The sequence below is a fragment of the Balaenoptera physalus genome (assembly GCF_965194825.1).
Source record: "Balaenoptera physalus genome assembly, chromosome: 1".
Taxonomy (NCBI): domain Eukaryota; kingdom Metazoa; phylum Chordata; class Mammalia; order Artiodactyla; family Balaenopteridae; genus Balaenoptera; species Balaenoptera physalus.
Window position 1 is genome coordinate 114,065,614 of NC_138882.1, and position 17,416 is coordinate 114,083,029.

Genomic DNA, 17,416 nt, shown 5'->3' on the forward strand with positions numbered 1-17,416 from the left:
CCAACCTCTATGTGCATACCCCATCAACATACCTTAGACTTTCTATCTTATTTTTAAATAGGATAGAAGCTCATTCCTAATAGCAACTATGTCTTTCCTATACACTCAGAATGCAGTTGACATTAATATATTAATTTTATTCTAATTACTTTCTCAGACCAGTATGTGTAAAGTAGGCAAATATTTGTGTATCTTAGATTTAGATGTAGTGTATCTCTTGAGGAAACTAATACCAACACAAATATTGTAACTACTCTCCATATGCAAGTAATAATATTTTGATATTAAAGTCAGTTTGGATTATTTCTTACCTTTTCAACATCTGCCTTGGTTGCATTAGTATCATTATCCAATCTTTCGTAACTCTGTTGTGCCTTCTCTGCCTCTCTACATTCTCTTTCAAATTTCTTTTTACTCTGTTAAAAAAAATTAAAATACTGAAAAATAAAATTAGATTTATCTCATTTAGAAGTTAACAAATAATACTAAAATTTATATGGAATCATAAAAGACCCAGAATTGCCAAAGCAATCCTGAGGAAAAAGAACAAAGCTGGAGGCATAACACTTCTAGATGTCAGACAGTTTGTTTGGTGTTTTTTGTTTGGTTTTTATATGTTTGGTTGATTGGTTTTGGTGTTTGCTTGTTTTCTTTTCTTTTCTTTGTTTTTTTTTTTTTTTGATGGAATCCCAATGTAGCTTAGAATGTGGAAACATCCCTCCAAAGTGGTTTTGTGTTGTTTCTTCCAAGTGTCCCAGGAATACCATCTGCCCAGAATGGCCTCTAAAATTTTTTTAATTTAATTCAAATTACTATGACTTTGCAAAACCTATTCACAACTGAGCATGTGATATATTTACTTTCCTATTTTTTTATCCTGAAGTTAATGTCTTTTTCTTAATAATTTGCTTTAGTTTTCAATGTACTTTTCTCTAATTCAACCCTAGTGTCCCCAGTTCTTTATATCTCTCCTCAGTTAATTCAAACATATTCAGAATTCTATCAATTTTATCTTCTTAATGAAATCAAGAACCCAGAGGTTTGTAACCTGTTAAAATTTGAACTGGTTACCAAACTAGGCCTACTGAATAACTGTTACCTTGGGATTTCCCTTCACCATTTCTTGGGGATTCCTTTCAATTCTCCCTTAATTCGAATCTATTTCCTAGTTCCACACCTGCCCCTTTCTTGGTTCATTTCTCTATTTTGCTAGAACACATTCAGCAGGAGCTTCCTAAAAGAAGCTTCCTAAAAGAGATAATTGTTTAAGTCTCATGACTGAAAATGCCTTTCTATTTTAATTGATAAAATTTGTCCAGGTATGAAACTCTGAGTAGGAAATCTTCTTTCTTCAGAAATGTAAAAGTACTACTCCACTGTCTTCTGGCTTCCTGATCCCATTCTGTTCCCTGATCCTTTGCATAGAATATGTTTATTTTGTTTTGTTTTTTCTCTCTGGAGGTTGGTAGGATCTTCTCTCTCTCCTAACTGTTCTGAAATTTCATGAAGATATGTCTTGCTGTGAATCCACTGTGCTGAGCACCTGGAAAATCCTTTCCATCTGGAAACTTATGTCTTTCTGTTCTGGGGAAATCTTCTTGAATTAATTTTGCCTATCCATTTTCTATGTTTTCTCTTTTTTAAGATGCTTATTATCTTGAAAATGAACCTATAGGATGAGTCCCTCTAATTCTCTTATATTTTCTCTCATATTTTCAATCTCTGTCATTTTGCTCTACTTTGAGAGATTTCTTCAATTTCATTCTTTCTAGCGAGCTTTTCATTTCTGCTACCATAAAGTTCTTTTTTGTTCTTTATACGTTCCTTTCTTTAGAGTATCTTGTTCCTATTTCATGGATGTAATAACTTCTCTATTCCCTATGAAAATGTTAATAATAGTTCTGGGTTTTGCTTGTTTGTTTTTGCTTTTTAATTTCTATTTCCTTTCACAGTCACTGTTTCTTCAAAGTTGCTTTTTTTTCTGCATACTAGCTTTTCTGCATATTCTGGTGTTTACATTAGATGTTTTCTTTAAACGTCTGGGGATACCTGCCTATCTGCTCTTATTTTAAAATCTAATTGGATTATGGCCTTTTCCTCTACAGTGATAAGGCCAGGCAGTTTCCTTGGAGAAACCATGGTGCCTGTATCTTTAAGTCTTTCCTCTCAAACTAATTAAATTCCACAGAGCAGACTCTTCCAATTTCTTGTCTGGAAAATATATGCCTTGCTACCTGTATTCTGAGAATTACTCAGAAGAAAGCACAGGATTTCAACATTTTCTATTTACCTAACCAGTTACAATGTCAATTTCTTGTCTTGAGGATTACAAAACTATTCAGATAGTGCAAACCTCATAACTACAAGGTCAAAAGGTTTAAATTTCTCACAGGATACCTCCTACTCCTTGACCTTCAGATAGAGACAAGGTTCTTCTCTACCTCCCTTGGCCAGTGGGCAGAGTTCTTGCCACCTTTCACTAAAGGTTTAGTCCTTCAAAGAGTCAAACTTTATACAGGGATTTCAGTTCCAACTCTCCAAACATACACAGCTAAAACCTAAACTTTGTCAGTGTGTGAGTACTAAACCCCAAGCCCTTAGCAAGGTCCTGTAAACCATACCCCAAAACCTCTAGAACCATTTTTCAAATGCCACTGTATCAGCTCACACAACTATTGCTCTGGCTTTTAGTTTACCCTTAGTTTCCAGCAGTTAGAAATTTCCCTTTCTTTCAGGTAGCTATGCTAAGAGTTTAAAATACAATAAAAAATATTTTAGCTTTTATATCTAGGTATTTGTAGCCAAAAGTTGTCTGAGTTAGTTCAGTTTGCCTTATACCTAGAACCAGACATACCTGTAACTTACATCAAATAAATGTACTCAGAAATTTCTTATAAAAAATTTAAAATGTACTTACTATTTTGATTAGTATGGGATACATACAATTTATTCAAAGCATAAATATATCTGAATATACATAATATACAGAATGTCACTTTCCTGTGAAGATTAAAATTCAATTTCCACATTTAATTCTCTGAAACTCAGTTCAGAGCTGTGTTTTCAAATTGAACAGCTGTAGCTAATAATTTTGGTGTAATCTGAGGCAACTCATATACAAAAATACTTTTATATTAAGTGTCCTATTGTTTGTGAAAAAAATCTACCTACTAATTTCCTTGCAACAGCAAAAGAATCATGAGTACAGTAATATTAAAAATACTCCTTCCCTGAAAGATATTATATCATTATACAATACAGGGATATACTCCAGAAAAGATTCTCCTTTCTTCATCCTTTGTGTCGCAGACTAATCAACGGCCACATCTACTCCCCTATTCTTTCTCAGAAGAGCCCACCTCCCTGTATGGAGGCTGAAAACAGCTGATAACTTGCTTTACCAGCCTTCCCACAGCTGGGGCATGGTCAAATAATCTAATCCTGTCAAAGGCACCCATGAAGAATTCTGCTGGGGTTTTCTGGGAAAGCTTTCCTTCCCTGATAAGAGGAAACAGAAGAGAAATGTTTCCTCTCTCCTGCTTCTGCATGCAGCTGAATGAGGATGTGGTGCTTGGCTGCTTAAATCAACTGTTGACCATAAAGGGACAAGCCTGAGGGAAAAGGCCATGGTCAAGACAGCAACATGGACAGACAGAAAAAGCAGCCTTGGTGACATCACTGAGCTAGCTACTGACCAACTCTGGAACTGACCTGTTTCTGAGCTTTGTTCTTATAAACTCATATGATCTGTTACTTGGAACCACCTATCTGATAGACCTGGCATTTCTGATGCTTCAATCTTCTCAGTCTCTGACCATTCCTTCAAAATCTTCTTCACAGGCTACTGTCTTCTGCGCTCAACTTAAATGTCAGTGGGGCCTATTTTGTTTATCCTGGGTTAATAACTGTCTTTAAAATGTTTTTTTCTCAATGTTCAATACTCTGTCACTAATTCAATCTTTCTCTCCTAGTTCTTTAAATATCCTCTCAATTATTGCAAACATGTTAGGAATTTTACAATTTCATTTTCTTGGTTAGACATGAAGACATGGGACTATAAAAGGGATCCTGCACATATTTCTACATATGACACAGAAATTATATTTGTGTCTCTTTCTCACTAGACTGCAGGCTCCACAAAAACAAGACCGTATCATATTTGCTTTTGTACCAGACTCAATACATGTTACAGACTCAATAAACATGAGTTGAGCTGAACTCACCTTTATTTCACAATATTGTTAACGCCTTAAAGAAATCTCTCCTACATTTTTTGACGCTTGTTTCTTATGACCCTTATGACTTTTCCTTAATAACTAACAATTGTTCTAAAGGTAAGTCAGCACATATCAACAGGAATGATTTGTGTCAACTCAAGTTTTTAAAGGAACCAATAACTCATGAGTGTAGGAGTCTGTTATTTTGTGCAAATTAAAGACACACATACATACACATTCATTGGGTGGCAGATACTAAGGATGCTAGTTAAGGCAATTTAAAATTTAATAAATGTAAACACTCCCTAGAAGTCTTTCTGAAACCAATTAGAAAGAAAATCAAAACAAAAATGAAAACAGACTATTAATATACCTAAGAATTCTCAATCAGTACTGGTGATTAGACTCTTACATCAGTGACAGTTATATAGTAGAAATTTAATATAAGCTTTTAATCCGTGTCTTTAAAAAAGAAAGAAAAAAAGCTGAAAACTGTACACGTATATGCATACTTTTTTTTTTAATCTCAAACTTGTCCTTTTTCCAACAACCACAAGCTAAATTGATTAACATGAAAAACTCCCTTCAGCATAATTTTCAAGGAATACAGTATCCATCATAAAAATATGCAGGGAAAGAGTAAACTGCTTGCTAACATGAGGGTTCAAGAAAGAATATTAACCTTATACGACAGCACATCATTTGGCAGAAAGTTTTAAGTAAAGATAAAATGTTCCATGTAAACATCTTGGTTTTCAAATGATTGTATGCCAGGATATTTAAGAAAAACCACATTAATAAGTACCTCTGGAAAGTTTTTAAAGTAAATAATTATTATGCTTTTATAATTTTGCCCTATAAAGTACTTTATTTCCTACAGTGAGACAGTCTATGACCAGCAGCCCAGTACTAGAAACACTCAATTATAGAAACACTGAACTGGAAGAAACATTTCATATAATCTAGTCCACTGTCTTCATTTTTCATTTGCTAAAACTGAAGTCAAGAAAAAATCAGGTGCTAAGGAAAAGGCAGAACTAGAATCTAGTTTTTCTTAGTCTCAGTCACATGGTCTTCTAAGATATCAATATTTCCTTATTACTTCTATCCTCTATCAATATTTTATAGTAACAACGGCAAAGTCAAAAAGAATCTTCCTAAATGTTTACAATTATCTGAAGATTATAGAATTGGTACAAGTACAGAACCATGTAGAAAAAAAGCAAAACAGACAAAATGGTCTCATATTCTCTATTTACACCAATGTCAAATTATAAATAATACTAAATTGAGAAATATTAAACTCAAATAGATATGAAGCATAAGAGCATTTAGAGCTAAATGCTACAAAATTTTATGTTAAACATGAAAACACTATAACTCACATTATCCATCTGCTTCCAGCACATGTCAAGGTATTGCTGAGCTTTTCGTCCCTCTTGAAGATGCTGAAGATCATAACAACAACCAAAAAAACAAACAAAACAAATTTTTAAATTCCAATTAAATACCAATTAAAGCCTAAAGTCCCCAAAAGGCTTTTCACTTAATTTTTTTTCAAGGTACTAATTATGTAAACTTTATCAAGACTTAGGAAGAGATTATTAGTAAAGCAAAAATTCTCTAAAATGCATTTTATAGACTATTATTTAAATACTTTAAATATAATCTTTAAGACAGATATAACCTCTTGGAAAATACATGATTATCTAAATAGGGGTTCACAAAGTTTTCTATAAAGGGTCAAATAAACATTTTAGGCTTTGCAAACCACACGGTCTCTGTCTCTGTTACAAATATTCAACTCTGCTAATATAATGCAAAAGCAGCCACACGCAATATATAAGTGAATGAGTGTGCGCCTGTTCCAATAAAACTTTACAGTCACTAAAATTTGAATTTCATATAATTTTCATATGTCATAAAATATTCTTTTTTTCATTTGCTTTTCAACTATCTAAAAATGTAAAAACCATTCTTAGCTCATGGTAACTAGGAAACAAAAACAGGCAGTAAGCTAGATTTGTCCCACTGGCTGGAGTTTACCAAACCTCAGTCCTAAATCCAAAAGGATCACAAATTAGCAAGAATGTCTTGAGATAATTTTAGCTAGAAGAAATTTAGAGAAATAGAAAACCAGTTTATGCTGTATGACTATACATTATTTTAAAAAGCAAAGTAATTACTTCATTTCTGTGAAAATATTTCATATACTATAACAACTGTATAAAAATGATAAGAATTACCATTTTTCTTTCAGTTTTCAGATCATGAGCATATCTCATTAATTCACCATAAACTCTGTGCGCCATTTCTTCTGCTACTACTTCTCGCTGTCCTGCATAGTCATTTAACTCGTTAAGGATGTTAAAAAAGGCTATACACGAAGTAAACCTGACAAAAACATATTAAAAATGGTAAAAATGGTGAAATTTATTTTTACTTTCATTATAAATGTTTTTGTGAGGTATAGATTGAGCCTGATACTTAACAAATTTTAACATATTCAACCTAAATCTCAGCTACTAGCTCTAAATTAACTTTGTATGAAAAGAATCCTGCTTAAGCTCAAGTTGTACATGTTTATATATATTCGGGTAGTCTTAATTTATAAATAAAAGGATATTTGGGGTCAAAAAATACTACTACTACTACCTGCAGGCTCTTTTAGCATACTGGAATCTCTTAAGTTGCCAATTAACTGGCCTGAGCTTGGGAATGAACTTGGTTGGATTCCTAGGCTTGGCAGCTGAACCTCTTACAGAGATGATATGCTTGCTCTAGAGGACAGAACCTGCCAATTATACCACTCAAATGCATCTCGATGGGTGATCTACAGAACAATTTTGCTATCAGCTCTGGACACAGCTGCCTGTATGCCTGCCCACATCCTGAATGCAAGTGAAGTGCCGCTATAGTTGGCACCACAGAGGGGTAAGAAGGGGCAAAAATAAGGGTAAAAAAAAATGTGTGTGTGTGGAGGGAAGGAGAGAAACAAAGAGAATCACTGTATTAAAATGTATAGATCTACTTGAATACACTGCCAGAACACTCTTACATAAGCTGAAGGTGGACAGCTCAGCTAGGACTCCATTAACACTAAACCTGAGAATCCTCTAACAACTGACAATTACATACAAAGTTGTTTTAAGTCTAGTCTCCTTTTGTTTCTGCATTTTAAAACTATCCATGTATCCCCGTTTAAGAATGCCAAAAAGCTCATAGGCAGTTCCTAACCTTTTATTCAGAGTTCCAAAATTACCCTGAAAACCTTATTCCTTTTCATTTCCCCTTTAAACCAACCAGCCAAATTGTTTTACTAACTGTAAAAGTAAAAGCAAGAATCTAACAAGCTGACAGCTACAAAATAAAGTATGGAAAAAATACCCTTCTCTTCTGGAGACTACATCACTCAAGTGGAGTCCCAGTCCACCTATTACTTAGAAATCACACTTCAACTATTCTAAAAAGCTATTATCAAGCCCACTGAAGTATGCAACCTCATAAGAAAAAATAGTAGTTTCCTCTTTCATAAACATTATGATTTCTTATTACAATAAACTTTTTAAAATCTTTATAAAAAGCTAATAGCATAATATTTATTTTACTAAATAACAAAAATATAGGTCTTCTTTTAAATTTCCATATGCAACAGTAAATAGGTATATAATTTACCTTGGCTCTTCATCTTTGGTGGAACGTTTGGGACAGTACTTCTTAACCAGATTTCTATAGGAAGAAGATTTTTAAAAATTTACTAAAAATACTGTTGTTGAAATTCAAATACTCTAAAAGTTTCCAATTTCATTAAATCAAGAATTTAATGATGTAAAACAATTAAGACAGCAACATGATCATCTATTACCATCGTAATAGACAATCATTACTTACATTTTCTCCTTAAAATACTGATTCCTGTAGAAAGAAATGTTATTTCTATGTTTATACGAGTGTAATAGTAACAATTTGGTTGATTATGCTATCAAACTAAAAAGAATTAAGAGGAAGAATAAAAGAAACAAAGTACTCGGTATATGAAACAAAGTACTCAGTATATGAAACTGAGTTATGGCAGAAAGACACGTATTTCAAGGAAATACTATCATTTTGTTTTGTAAATCAGGGATTATAATACTAACTAAGGTAAAATGTAAACAGATGCGGACTCACTACAGGATAAAAGAACAGTTCATCAGTATCCTCTGTAACTCTACTTTTATATGAAAATCACTATGTGATCCTTAACCTTCTCTTTTTTTAGGCAAATGAATTAATTCCAAATTGTAACTTTCTCTGCCTGTATCTATGTCCATTCTTGACAGTCTCGGACTAGAATGCTACCTCATTTCATCTTTGCAAAATCAGAGGCAGACAAGCACATGGACTCTGGCGTCAAACTGGACTACGTGGGTCTTGTGTGGCATCTGTGTGACCTTGGGCAATTTACTCACACTCTTTGTGCCCAGTTTTCTGTAAATGGTGATACACAGTACCTCTAACCCATAAGGTTATAAGAATTAACGTAGATAATATTTGTAAAGCATTAACCACAGTCCTTTATACCACGCTCCTAAAAATATGATTCATGGACTGACCAGTAAAGGTCCACAGACTCTTCGTTACCTATCCCACAACAAGCTAAGTACAGAAGTTGAGAGTAGTTTTATAAATGTTGAATCTAACAGTAAAAAAAAGTAGGGCCCGTATTTCATATGTCTCTTTTTATGTCATTTTGTCTAGCATTAAATTTTTATTGTATTTTATAAAAGCATCAGTAGAAACTTTAAAAGAAACTAGTCCATCATGACAAATAATTTGAGATGTACTGGTTTAAACTATAATATCCATGGAAATCAGCAATTATGAGGTAACTGATTAACTTATTATGGTTATAACCACAGTCTCCAACCTACAAATGGGTTGCATTCTGGAAATTACTTTTAAAGTCAGTGATTTTCAACCATGAGTCCATGAATTACTTTAAATAAAAACAAGTCAAACTTGGGCGAAGAACATTCCAAAGAGCAAGTAGTTTCAAATTCTGAACATAATTTTGTATATCAACATTTTAAGCATTGTTTAGAGTTATAGGCTATAATTGACATTTGTCGTCTATGCCTATCTGCATCACTCAGGTGATGCTTTTTTATTCTGTAACAGTTTGTGGCAGACATATTTCTGCTCATCAAAGAACCCTATTATTTCACACATTTTCCAGCACACTTGCAGTTAGGCAGAACCATGTGGCTAATTCTGTATAATGGGCTGTAAGCTCTGTGTCAGTACCAAGCTAAAGCATTATAGCTCATGCATAAACGTCTGGGCTTCTTCATTTCCTGATGAAGCAACTGTGGAGGCTTCATGTTAAGATCAAGATGAAAACAGTATGGATTCTTGAGTTACCACATGGGCTACTAGAGTTATCACCTAGCCTTGTGGCTGACTTTGCATGAGCAAGAAATAGGCTTTTGCTGTGTAAAGCCCCTGAGATTTGGGAGTTATTATTCTAGTACAGCCTAGAATAACCTAAACTACAGCTCCTCTATTGTCATGTCTACGTAATTGTGGTGGGCTGGTCACATATAACAGTCCAGGAACACTTATTTGATCCAGGCCCATTAATCCAGGCCAAAGTCAATGCTAAAATTTCCATTGAAATTCTTGGTAAGATACGTTCTTTTTCTTTTTTTTAATTTTTATTTTATATTGGAGTATAGTTGATTAACAATGTTGTGTTAGTTTCAGGTGTACAGCAAAGTGATTCAGTTATACATATACATATATCTATTCTTTTTCAAATTCTTTTCCCATTTAGGTTATTACAGAATACTGAGCAGAGTTCCCTGTGCTGTACAGTAGGCCCTTATTGTTCATCAATATGTTCTCTTTATGCTGAAGCTAAGCTAAGTTGATAGGACACAATCCTGGAGCCCCCACGTGTAAAGAGCCTACTTGGGTATTAAATCAACAGAAAGGATAACAAAACCAAGAGAAAAAGAGAGAAATTCTTACTTTTCTGAGTACCCAGATCCCTAAACTTTTCAGTCAAATAAGCCATAAATTCCTTTCTTTGCTTAAACCAATATGACTTGGGCTTCTGACACTTGAAAGAATTATGACTACTACCACAGACATTAACACAAAAGTCTTAACATACTCATAGCTTAAACACAGCATAAACAACGCTAATTTGAACTCTAGCTTCTGGGAGGAAGAGCACATATATCACAAGAGGGAAGGGGAAGAAGAAGAAAGTAATATTACTTTTACCTTTTGAACATGCACAGTTAATCCTCAGCAATTTTTTAAAATCTGTCTTGCCTCTCTTATGTAAAAGTCACCCATCTATGGGAGACTCTTCCCAAGCCCCAATAAAGCCCTCAGAAACCATATACAAGCCACTAAGACTCCATCCAAGGCTACCCTGCCACTAGAAAAACTACAGCATGGTCCAAAATGTTCTTGTATTCCACTAAATCAAAATTTCTATTCTAGGAAAACATATGCCCTAGAAGAAGACACAACAAATTATTAATAGTACTCATTTCTAGGGAGAGGGACTGGGAAGTGACTCAAATTTAAATGTGTTACAGTGATCATATACTGTTTTTTTAATTAAAAAAAAAATTAATGATAAAAGCATACCAAAAGAATTTATCCCCTCAAATCAGCTGATCTCAATTGGGCCTTCTAAGAAAACAGTCTTAAGTCAGCAAAAATACACACCAAGGTGTGACTGGTTACTAAGTCCCACAAATCCTTGCTTTGAATTTTTAACATAATATGCTTATTAGGTCAAATAAATCTCTGGCTTGTCTTAAATATGTAAGTGTAAAACAGGCAGGTTCCTCCTAAACTAAAAATATTTTAGGCAATTCACCTCTCTCAAGAAATCTGCCCTTAGAACCCTCTTGCACTGTTGGTGGGAATGTAAATTGATACAGCCACTATGGAGAACAGTATGGAGGTTCCTTAAAAAACTAAAAATAGAACTACCATATGACTCAGCAATCCCAGTACTGGGCATATACCCTGAGAAAACCATAATTCACAAAGAGTCATGTACCACAATGTTCACTGCAGCTCTATTTACAATAGCCAGGACATGGAAGCAACCTAAGTGTCCATCTACAGATGAATGGATAAAGAAGATGTGGCACATATATACAATGGAATATTACTCAGCCATAAAAAGAAACAAAATTGAGTTATTTGTAGTGAGGTGGATGGACCTAGAGTCTGTCATACAGAGTGAAGTCAGAAAGAGAAAAACAAATACCATAAGCTAACACATATACATGGAATCTAAAAAAAAAAAAAAAAAAGGTTCTGAAGAACCTAGGGGCAGGACAGGAATAAAGATGCGGACGTAGAGAATGGACTTGAGGACACGGGGAGGGGGAAGGGTAAGCTGGGATGAAATGTGAGAGTGGCAGGGACATATATACACTACCAAATGTAAAACAGATAGTTAGTGGGAAGCAGCCACATAGCACAGGGAGATCAGCTTGGTGCTTTGTGACCACCTAGAGGGGTGGGATAGGGAGGGTGGGAGGTAGACGCAAGAGGGAGGAGATATGGGGATATATGTATATGTATACCTGATTCACTTTGTTATAAAGCAGAAACTAACACACCATTGTAAAGCAGTTATACTCCAATAAAGATGTTAAAAAAAAAAAAGAAGAAATCTGCCCTTAGAACCCTCTTACACTGTTGGTGGGAATGTAATTGGTACAGCCACTATGGAGAACAGTATGGAGGTTCCTTAAGAAACTAAAAATAGAGTTACCATATGATCCAGCAATCCCACTCCTAGGTATATACCGGAGAAAAACATGGTTCAAAAGGATACATGCACCCCAGTGTTCATTGCAGCACTGTTTACAACAGCCAAGACATGGAAGCAACCTAAATATCCATTGACAGATTAGTGGATAAAGAAGATGTGGTACATATATACAATGGAATATTACTCAGCCATTAAAAAGAATGAAATAATGCCAGTTGCAGCAACATGCATGGACCTGGAGATTATCATACTAAGTGAAGTAAACCAGACAGAGAAAGACAAATATCATATGATATTGCTTATATGCAGAATCTAAAAAAAAGATACAAATGAACTTACTTACAAAACAGAAACAGACTCACAGACTTAAAGAACAAACTTATAGCTATCTGGGGTGGGGGAGGGGAAGGGGGAGGGGGAGGGATAGACTGGGAGTTTGGGATTGACATGTACACACTGCTATATTGAAAATAAATACCCAACAAGACCTACTGTCTCAGCTCAGTACTCTGTAATAACCTAAATAGAAAAAGAATTTGAAAAAGAATAGATACATGTATATGTATAACGGAATCACTTTGCTGTACATCTGAAGCTAACACAACATTGTTAATCAACTATACTCCAATATAAAATAAATATTAAAAAAAAAAAAGAAAGAAAAGAAATCTGCCCTTAGTGTCAGTTTCCCTAGGCTACTGTTTTTGAAAAAATTTTCCTTTCTTCTAAGACCAGAGATTCTCCAAGTAACCAATTATGATAGTAGTTTTTATATGTAAGACATGTTTTGAATAGCATGTTATGAATCAGGAATTAATTAAAACCAAGTTTTATACAGATACAATACATATTATAGAAATTATAATAGATATCATAGATAAGCTGATACTTTGTTTGATGTGTGTGTTTCATCCATGTTTTCTAAGAACCTTAGGATCATGCACTATGGATACAGAGGAATTAACACTCTTCCTTCAGTAGCCTGAGAAGGCTTCTAAATGTAATGGGTTTCTCCAAATATTATAGTATTCTCTATATATCCTAATTATATATGCGATATTAAATCTATCATACTACTTAATTTATATTTAAATTGCTGATTTTAATATTTTTTACCCATTCTAGTTTTGTCATGTTTATATTTGAGTTTTAGTGAAAATTATAAAGTATTCCAAATAATTTCTCAAAACTTTAATTCACTTTTATTTTAACTACATTTTACAGTTAAATGATGAGGTACAAGATACCTCAAAAAATTTTAAGCAGAAAATCACCTCTATACGTTTTCAATCTTTCAACATTTGAGAGGCTCTGAGTTCTAATTACTGTTTAACAGGTGATCAATACCATATTTATTTGTAAAATGGGACACAAATCATACTATGGCAGAAGGGTAGTATTAGATATCTGAGACTGACTAGTATCCCTTTTCTTAATTGCCATCCCTATATCTAACGGTTACCATGCTTAGGAATTACCAGATTAAGACAAATGACCCTATTTGTGGGCCTCAGTTAAGTGATCCAGAGATAGAAAACTGAATCTAGGGCCAAAGAGTTCTCTTACTGGAATTTATAAGTGTTTGGACCTGATACAGCTTTGAGATCAGTACGAGAGCTGAATCTGAGACATAAAACTGAATGATGGTGAGTATATTTCCTGCCATGTGGAGAAAAAAGGCCAGTCTGCACTGAAAGAATGAAGCCAACACATAAAAAGAAGCCCAAAAAGGAGCGGGGAAGGCGGGGCATGGAGGGACGGAAGGAGGGGAGGGAGGGAGGGAGGGAGGGAGGAAGGAAGGAAGACAACAAAGGTCTCTGGCTCTCTGGCTGTGTTTCAGATCCTGACTTTTTTTTCCCCTGTGACCTAGCTGCATCCCAGGACTTCCAGCAGCTGAACTGTTCAACCTCTTCTTGAACTCAAGTTAAAAAATCAAATCAATAAAAGATATCAATAAATATCTCTTCTCAATACATTTACCATTAAACTGAAACTAGCTCACTGGGGTTTCCAACACTTACAGACACAAATCTTTCCTCATATAGTAGAAAACTGAATGTAAAAGATATCCACATACAAAAGAATGAAGCTATACCCCTACCTTACAACCATATAAAAACATTAACTCAAAATGGGTCAAAGATCTAAACATAAGAGCTAAAACTATAAAACTCTTAGAAGAAAACATAGGGAAAAGCTTTACAACATTGGATTTGGCAATGATTTCTTGGATATGACACCAAAAGCACAGACAACAAATGAAAAAATAGATAAACCAAACATCAAAATTTAAAACTTTCGTGCATCAAAGGCCACGATCAACAGAGTGAAAAGGCAACTGTGGAATGGCAGAAAGGATCTGCAAGTCATGTATCGGATAAGAGGTTACAATCCAGACTGTATAGAGAACACCTAAAACGCAATAATAAAAAAACAAATAATCCAATCTAAAAAATCGGCAAAGAACTTGAATAGCATTTCTCCAAAGATATACAAATGGCCAGCAAGCATATGAAAAAATACTCAGTGTCACTAATCATTAGGGAAGTGCAAATCAGAGCCACAATGAGATTTCTTACACCCATTAGAATGGCTACTGTCAAGAAAAAAGAAAGAAAGAAAACACCCAGAAAACATTAAGCGTTGGCAAGGATGTGGAGAAATTAGAACCCTTGTGCATTGCTGGTAGAGATGCAAAATAGATCAGCCACTGCAGAAAATAGTATGGTAGTCCTCAAAAAAATTAAACATAGAATTACCATAAGATCTAGCAATTCCTCTTCTAGGTACACAGCCAAAGAATTGAAAGTAGGGACTCAGATATTTGGACACCATGTTCATAAAATCATTACTCACAATACGGAAAAGGTGGAAAAACCCCAAATGTTCACCAACAGATGAATGGATAAACAAAGTGTGGTATTATCCATACAATGGAATAATATTCAACCTTAAAAAGGAAGGAAATTCTGATACATTTCCCAACATGGATAAACCCTAACAACATTATGCTAAGTAAAATAAACCAGTCAAAAAAAAAAACAAACAAATACTGTACGATTTCACTTATGTAGTACCTAGAGTAGTCAATTTCACAGACACAGAAAGTATTAATAGAATTGCCAGAGCCTAGAGGAAGGGGAAAATGAGGAGTTGTTTAATAAGCAGAGTTTCAGTTTTTCAGGATGAGTAAGTTCTAGGAATTGGTTACAGAGCAGTATGAATATACTTAATATATATATTTATATTTCAGCTTAAGATACAGCTGAAATACACACTTAAAAATGATTATGAGAGTAAATTTCACGTTAGGTGCATCTTACCACAATTTTTAAAAACTGAATGTAAAAAAAGTGATTACTACAAGTAGTATTAGACAAATTCTGAATACTGTATTTGTTTTTTTAAGGGACATGCTTCATTCTCATTATACCTCTACTGGTGGTAAATGGTGAAATAGACTGATAACAAGAAGAAATAAGAGGACTTAAGTATTTATGCCTGAAAGACCTAGGAGAAGAAAAACCAAACAAGCTTCAATGGATGTGAAGGTAAACAAAGTATCTCATTTCTTAAAAATGCCAGTTCCTAATTTTGTTTGATCTTTAGCATGTCAAGGATACACAGTACCTAAAATGTGAAGGGGACTATGCATTTATGGTATCAGCTTCATAGTCTATACCCAAAGAATATATTCAACAATTCATTGCTATTTAGGATGTGACAGGCATAACAACGTGATCTCTAATCAACTGCAAATCTTCCAGAAGAATATTTTCAGGCATGTTCAAGACAGAAAAGAGGAAAATTATTTTATTGCTCAATTTAGACTGAGGAAGGAGCAGACTGGTACAGACTTAAGTATTACACTTTTCAGAGAAATTTTGTTCTGCAAGTTGATAACTTCTGTTTTCCTTCTAAATATTAGATTCTTAAAGCAGAACTATATAACACAGTCCTAGCTTCAAGTCAGCAGCTTAATCTATCTGATTTGCCTATATTTTAAACTTATAGGATGATGAAATAAACATTGTCTCATTTTAGACACTCCTACACAATTCAAATGGCTAAACAAATAACTTAGAAATAAAAACTATTAAAGGCATTATGAAAGAGCTAAGAGATTAAGTGATCTATATAGCCAACATTATTGACAACCTTCTTATTTCTTTATAGTTGTTTAAACAAGATCTTTAAATCCTTTTCACTGGAAAGCTCACTATCGAAATGTTTACCACAACTGGGTTGAACTTATTTTCTTTCTTATGAGCTTTATGTTTTACTTGTTAGGTTCTGCTTCATTTTTTAAGAAAACAGTTTAATATAAAAATCAGGAATAGGCTTCATGATTCTTGTTAAGGTGATGAGCTTGAATTTCTTGACTAGTAAAGCAGAAGAGTTCATTGAATCATTCCACAAAAGTTTACTGTTGTATGCTTACTACAGGGCAAGTACTCTACAGGTCTTAGAAATACAACGACAAAGATCAACAAACTCTTGTGAAGATTAAATGAGATCTCAGCCTACATAAACTGAAAATGACAAACAACCCTACTGCTGCAAATGTAGGTTAGTAGTCTGGTGGATAATTAAGTTGGAGGTTGGGGGCATCTTTTAGGTACAACAGAATGAATTGAGATAAAATTAGAGCTCCATGGCACACAAAAAGTACAAGGATAGGAGCAGAAAAAATGCCAACGATCAAAAAACAAACAGCTAGAAAACTGAAAACAAAAATAAATAAATTTTTTTAAAATTTTAAAAAACAAATAAAAACAAACAAAAAAACCAAACAGCTAAAATATTGTAACGATAAGTATATGAAGTCCAAATCAAACATAACAAGAAAATATAGTTATATTACATTAAAAAAAGGTTCTCCAATTGTCATGCTACTTCCTCTCCTCTGATAAACCACCAGAAGAAAATAGCTAATAGAGTTATGGAGAATATTAAAGGCAAGAAGCAGAGAGAACTAACATTATGCTATCCCTAGCTCCAATTTATAATAGGTTATAGGAATAATAAAAGTAAAAAGTATTTATCTTAAATTCTCATAATTACATTTTTAAACTTCCTAATGACAAGTACACTTTCTTAAAAGGAAGGACTTCTAAAATGTTAACCTTTTATTTTAACCTGTTCTTATCTTTATGGAAAAAGATACAACTAGCCCTAAATTTATGAAGTACATAATTTAATTTATATTTAATTAAATTTCTATAATTTAATTGTTTATAATTAATTGTTACATTATAAACAGATGTGTTAGTTGGAAAGAGTATGTTATGTAGTTTTTAGATAATTTATTATTGTCCCTAGTAAAATACCTTAGAAACCCAAAGATGTCTCAATGGCACTAGGTACTGGTGATAGAAAAAAATCCTCTTCAGTGAGAACCAGTCAT

General features: G+C 33.8%; 1 protein-coding gene across 1 annotated transcript in view; it reads right to left on the reverse strand.

Annotated features, from left to right (window-relative positions):
- FNBP1L (formin binding protein 1 like) overlaps positions 1 to 17,416 on the reverse strand; it is a 126,090-nt gene that overhangs the window by 26,731 nt on the left and 81,943 nt on the right. Inside the window, 4 exon segments of the mRNA XM_082477579.1 lie at positions 312 to 416; positions 5,603 to 5,665; positions 6,464 to 6,611; positions 7,893 to 7,946. Of these exon segments, the coding sequence (XP_082333705.1) occupies positions 312 to 416; positions 5,603 to 5,665; positions 6,464 to 6,611; positions 7,893 to 7,946 (370 nt within the window).